This window comes from Capsicum annuum, unplaced genomic scaffold (assembly GCF_002878395.1).
Source record: "Capsicum annuum cultivar UCD-10X-F1 unplaced genomic scaffold, UCD10Xv1.1 ctg81040, whole genome shotgun sequence".
Lineage (NCBI taxonomy): Eukaryota > Viridiplantae > Streptophyta > Magnoliopsida > Solanales > Solanaceae > Capsicum > Capsicum annuum.
The window spans coordinates 1-6197 of record NW_025891732.1 but is presented as its reverse complement, the minus strand read 5'-3'; the positions used below and the strand labels follow the sequence as shown (position 1 = coordinate 6197).

Below are 6197 nucleotides of genomic sequence, written 5' to 3'. Positions count from 1 at the left end.
CATTAAGAGTCCATTTGGATATGATTAAAATGTGGTCAAATCAACTTTTAATATTTTTTGTAAAACTTTGTTAGGTGTTTGGTAAAATTAAAAAGCGCTTAAAAAAGTTGAAAACTGATTTTAAAAAAAAAAAGTGAAAAGCTGGGTATCTCCATCTTTTTATTTTTTAGATTAAAATTCTTTTAGGTTTGGCCAAAATGTTTATCTTTTTATCCCTTATACTTTTCTTCAATTCCAACAATATTCTGAACTTGTAACCCTTAAATATATGATTTTTCATTCTCTTTCTTTTTGTCGCTTCTCTTCGTTTCTTCCCTCCAATTTTCTGTTCATTTTTCTCCTTTATTTTCAGTGAATCCATTGTTGCATCGAAAGTTTACTCAAAAATTTTATTGTCAAATCGAGCTTGTGGTACATTCATATAAAATCTCTCCATGTGCTTTAATTAACTTGGGTTTTGGGTATTTAATTAAAATTGAATTCTAATTAACTATATATACTCATGCTCATAATAATGATCTTCTATGTCGTTTCTTCTCGAAGTATTGGTGTATCTTGTTCCATAATCATGACACATCGAATTGTTCAATTATTTCTTTTTTTCACTTTTTAAAAAAAAAAATTCCATAAATTATTATATGTTTATTTCTCAGTTTGTTAATTTTCCTATTTGTGTTGAATACAACTTTTGTTTATTCGGATTTGTCTGAATTTACTTTACATGAATTTTAACAGACAAAAATATCGTAAGTACAACTTTCCATGCTATTTATAAAAAAGTAACTTATATTTATAAACGGACCTAACATAATCACTTCACGTTGAAAGTGTATATAATTACAAATTATTTTTATATTATTAGAATTAAGATTTATAAATAATTCACAAAACAATATATTAAAAGTACCATTTTGCCCCTCTATACCTCAAATATATTTTTAAACTTTCTATACTCATTTATATCTCAAATTTTGTTTTTTATTATTTTCATTTTTTTTATTTTTCCTTTACTTTTATTATTCTACTTTTTTTCACTTTTTTATTTTTTCCTTTAAATTTATTAATCTGTTTTTTATTATTTTCAGTTTTTATTTTTTTCTTTATCTTTATTTTCATGTTTTAATTTATTTATTTCATCCTTTATTTTTTTTTCTCTTTTTATTTTTTCTCAACCATTATCTATTTCTTCATTTTTTTTCCTTTTTTTAATTAATTTGTCTTTAACCTTTATTTAGAATTTTTCTTATTTCTCTTTTTTTTCGCAGATTTTTCTCAGTTATTGATTCTCGTTGTTATATTTTTTCCTCATTTCTCAAATACTCTTTCTCTTTCTTCTCTTTCTCTTCAGTCGGTTTCACTTAAATCTTTAAACTCCATTAACAGAAACAAATGGATGTTGCTTCTGATGAAGAAATAGAGCGTCTCTCAGTGGATGTTAATTTCGATTCTTCGAGACTTCTGCCTTCAAACTTAATTGACATCATTGTTGATGTAAGTTTCTACTAAATTCAGTTTATCACTAACATGTATTTTACATCAATGTCTGAAGAATTCTCTATCAGTCTATCTCACCCTATTTGGTGAAAAACCGCAGGAGATTAGTAACTGCAAGCTTATTCTTCAACTGTGAGTATAGTACCATTTCAGTTTAGTTTGTTTAATTTCATCATTGCTTTGAACTGGAATTTTGAAGAATCTAATATTTGCTGCATGGATCTATCTGAGAATCTTTTACAAGGAGAAATACCACAAAACTTGTACAACTTGTCAAACCTTGTATATCTTGACTTACATCATAACCAATTGAATGGAAGTATTCCATCGACCATTGAAAATTTTTCTAACTTGTATTTTGGGGATTTATCGCAAAATACATTGTCTGGATCAATCCCTATTGCCCTTGGGGATTTGAAAATTTTAACTTATTTTAATTTATCTTACAACCTTCTATCTGGTGTTATTCCCTCAATTGAGAGCATCCAGAAGTTTGGAACCTCGGCGTTTTTTTATAATACTGATCTGTGTGGTGATCCTTTAGAAGTTTCATGTTCTACCGATGGCACTACTTTTGTAAAAAGGAAACCAAAATTAAGTGCCTCGGCTATTGTTGCTATTGTTGTTGCTGCAGTAATTCTTTCAGGCATTTGTTTGATAACCATCATCAATATAAAGGCTCGACGGATAAGGAGGAGAGAAGATGAAGCATTCATTGTAGAGAGCACGCCATTGGCTTCAACAGATTCAAATGTCATTATAGAAAAGTTAGTTCTTTTCAGCAAAACTTTGCCTTCAAAATATGAGGACTAGGAGGCTGGCACAAAAGCCTTGCTAGACAAGGAGTCTTTGATTGGTGGTGGCAAAATTACATCAGTTTACAGAACTTTCTTTGAAGGTGGTGTATCAATAGCAGTGAAAAAGCATATTGAAACCTGTGTTGAGCAAAAGAATATTAGTAACAACTTGCATTTGATGTTTATAATCAGAGTAAAATAATTTTCTAAACTAAGTCTTGCCCATGAGGCAAGAGTTGCATATATGTTAATAATCTAATTAGCTCAATTAAAGAATAAACTTTTGCCTCTTGGACAAAAGTTTTCAACTTCAATAGTATAGCATTTATACAATAATTTTCTAAACTAAGTCTTGCCCATGAGGCAAGAGTTCCATCTATGTTAATAATCTAATCAGTGCAAATAAAGGATAAACTTTTGCCTCTTGGGCAAAAGTTTTCAATTTCAATAATGTTTTAAACTAAGTCTTGCCCATGAGGCAAGATTTGCATATATGTTAATAATCTAATCAGTGAAATTAAAGAATAAACTTTTGTCTCTTGGGCAAAAGTTTTTAATTTCAACAGTATAGCTTTTGTACAATAATTTTTTAAACTAAGTCTTGCCCATAAGGCAAGAGTTGCATATATGTTAATAATCTAATCAGTAAAATTAAAGAATAAACTTTTGCCTCTTGGGCAAAAGTTTTCAATTTCAACAGTATAGCATTTGTATAAACTAAGTATTGCCCATGAGGCAAGAGTTGCATATATGTTAATAATCTAAGCAGTGCAATTAAAGAATAACCTTTTGCCTCTTGGGCAAAAGTTTTTAATTTCAACAGTATAGCATTTTTATAAACTAAGTCTTGCCCATGAGGCTAGAGTTGCATATATGTTAATAATTTAACCAGTGCAATTAAATAATAAACTTTGACCTCTTGGGCAAAAGTTTTTAATTTCAATAATTTTCTAAACTAAGTCTTGCCCATGAGGCAAGAGTTGCATATATGTTAATAATCTAATCAGTACAATTAAAGAATAAACTTTTGCCCCTTGGACAAAAATTTTCAATTTGAACAGTAGAGCATTTGTACAATAATTTTCTAAACAAGTCTTGCCTATGAGGCAAGAGTTGTATAAATGTTAATAATTTAATCAGTGCAATTAAAAAATAAACTTTTGCCTCTTGGGCAAAAGTTTTAATTTCAACAGTATAGAATTTGCACCTGTTCTCATCTTCCCTCTTTATGTTTGTGTACGTACCTGGGTTGTTTTCTTTCATCATATGAAGATACGGTGGCAACCTGTTGTAGTTCTCTCCTGCGGTTCCTCTTATCACCGTATAGGCAAGCTGTATCGCTTGCCATCCTTTGTTGTAGGATATGATTATTCCGTATTTTCTTTTCATTTCGTCTACCACAAAGTTTGGTGTGATTACATTAGTAGAGTCACGCGCAATCTCTAATATGTAGTCACATATGACCTTTGATGTTGCATTTTTGTGGTCGGACGTTATAAAATCAACTGAGAAATTATAAGCCTTTTCATATGTAATAACCTGAAAGAGCAAAGAATCGAAATCTTTGAGGCATAAAACCACCACACGCAGTTGTCGTCTAAACATCGTAGTGAATATCTTGTTGTGCTTGATTTGATAACTTAAATTAGATGTTGTGTGTAATTGTAATATTTGATAAGCACGTCATCATATTTTATTTGTCAATGAAGATCGACTTGATATTTACCTCATTCAAAGAGGCATTGTGTCTCAAGATTATAGTCTCGACATCAAGTATCCTCTTCTTTTTTTGTTGTACCCTCTTAATCTTCGATGGCTGCCCCATTTCTTCATCTATTGCAGCCTCCAATATTAGTTCGATAACCTGTAACTCATTATTTCTATCCATAATTTCAATTGATTGTCCCATATTATATTGCTCAATACTCATTTCTTTTCCATCCATTCCAAGCACAACCCTTGTGAAAAATGAAACAACAAAAGATTAGTAACAATTTAATTTAGAATATATATCTTCAATAAGTAAAATCATTAAATAGTAAGGCATAGTCAACTATTGCCCATGGGGCATAACTGTCAAAGTCTTGCCTCTAGGGCAATAGATATAGGTCATCTGCCAAATCATTACAGACTATGGTAGTGTCAACTCTTGCCCATGGGGCATAACTATCTCAGTCTTGCCTCTGGGGCAAGAGTTATAGGTCATCTGCCAAATCATTACAGACTAAGGAAGTGTCAACTCTTGCCCATGGGGCATAACTTGAAATGTATGGCAGAAACTAAAGATGCTAAATTGCACTTGAAACTACTAAATAACACACACAATAGGGGTGATTCTGAGAGAGTTGTTTACTTCAAAGATAGGTTGCAAGTGATACAACATAGTTTATCAACTCAATACTCTAATAGTATAGCCTTGAAAGAGAATGATGTACTGACTATTATTGAGAAATAAAGCAATATTGAAGAGAGCATGTTACAATTAAAATTCAAGGCTTTGTGTATAAGCTAGGTGATTCAAACCCCATGTATTTTAGTGCAGTTATGAAAGAAAAAAAGTAACAAGAATCTTTTTTATTTTTTAAACTAAGAATCTTATTATTTTAATATTTGCTTTGCCTTTCAGGTTTTCGGTTAATGTTTTGTTGAATATATTTTTCGCCTCACCGGATACAGCCAAAAAAATTTCTTTTGGCTTTTAAAATCTTGTAGATAACCATGGCTACCCCAAACAGGATCATTTATTATTCTGTCAAATCACCTCATCACCCAAAGGTTCACGCCCACATTCAAGGAACTGAATATACAAACATAATGGATATTCTAATATGCCAAGACTAAAGTTTTCTAATAAGGGGTTCTGAGAGGTGTATGGAAAACTAAGCAACCGTGTCATCTTTAGGGGATCTCCTGTGTTGTGTCACTCAACAGAAACACGTGATACTGAGACAAAAGAAGTTGTCAGAAATACTGGTGATTATTCCAACATATCTAGGTAAGCATAGTTCAACAACAAATGGTCAATGAATATAAATATGATGTGTGTTCAACAATGACGGATTTTTCTTAACACAGAAAAGTTGTATAATAGTGACCTTGTTACCTAAAGTGTCAAATCCTACAACCATTAGAGAGTTTAAACCCATTGCATGTTGCTCTATGTTATACAAGCTAATAGCTAATGTGTTCTCTCTTAGAATCAATAAGTTAGTGCTTCTTTAATCTCTAAAACATAAGCTGGATTCATCCGAGATGGAAAACACAGCCTTTCCCTCCAAGAAAAAAACCCTCACAACTACTCAAACACAATTATAATCTCAATAATAAACTCCCTACAAACTAGTCGACACAATTCCTCATCATCTTTTAATGCTAATTATACCACTAGTTTGAAATACTTGGAATTAATTTCTTGTACCACCTTGACCTTATAGGTTTGGCCTTTCCAAAATATATTGCGATCAACGTTAACTCCCATATTAACGGTCTTTCTCTCCAAGACCAACCCTCCATAACTACTCAAACACAATTATAATCGTAATAACAAACTTCTCACAACTTGTTCAACGGAATTCCTCAATTGTAAATATATTACTACAACAACAGTATATCCCAGGTTCAGTTTATGTTCACCTCCCCAAAAATCAAATCAATATGCTAATTATATAACGAGCTAAAATTACCACAATGCATCAAAAAGCTAAAATTACCACCACATTGAATTTTGATGATGAATTCATACCTAAAGAAACCTTATGGCTAAAGTTGATTCTGTGAATGTTTGAAAGTCAATTCTCAAATTTAGAAGAAAGCGATTTAACAACAATATTTTAGAGGTCAATTCTAGAATTTGGAAGAAAAAAAGGAAGAAAGAGATTTAATCGAGAATATTTGGAGGTCGATTCT

At 31.1% G+C, this 6197-nt stretch overlaps 1 protein-coding gene across 1 annotated transcript; it reads left to right on the top strand.

Annotated features, from left to right (window-relative positions):
- Positions 1-1389: 1389 nt before the first annotated feature.
- Positions 1390-2307, top strand: LOC124895282 (probable LRR receptor-like serine/threonine-protein kinase At1g12460). The gene is made up of 2 exons (XM_047405721.1): positions 1390-1491; positions 1648-2307. The coding sequence occupies exons 1-2, from the start codon at positions 1390-1392 to the stop codon at positions 2305-2307; spliced, it is 762 nt and encodes a 253-aa protein (XP_047261677.1).
- Positions 2308-6197: the final 3890 nt, after the last annotated feature.

Excerpts from the sequence above, each read along its gene's own strand:
- LOC124895282 (XM_047405721.1), top strand. The coding sequence starts at position 1,390 with ATGGATGTTGCTTCTGATGAAGAAATAGAGCGTCTCTCAGTGGATGTT. Across the intron at positions 1,492-1,647 it reads TAATTGACATCATTGTTGAT|TTTAGTTTGTTTAATTTCAT; the intron begins GTAAGTTTCTAC and ends GTACCATTTCAG.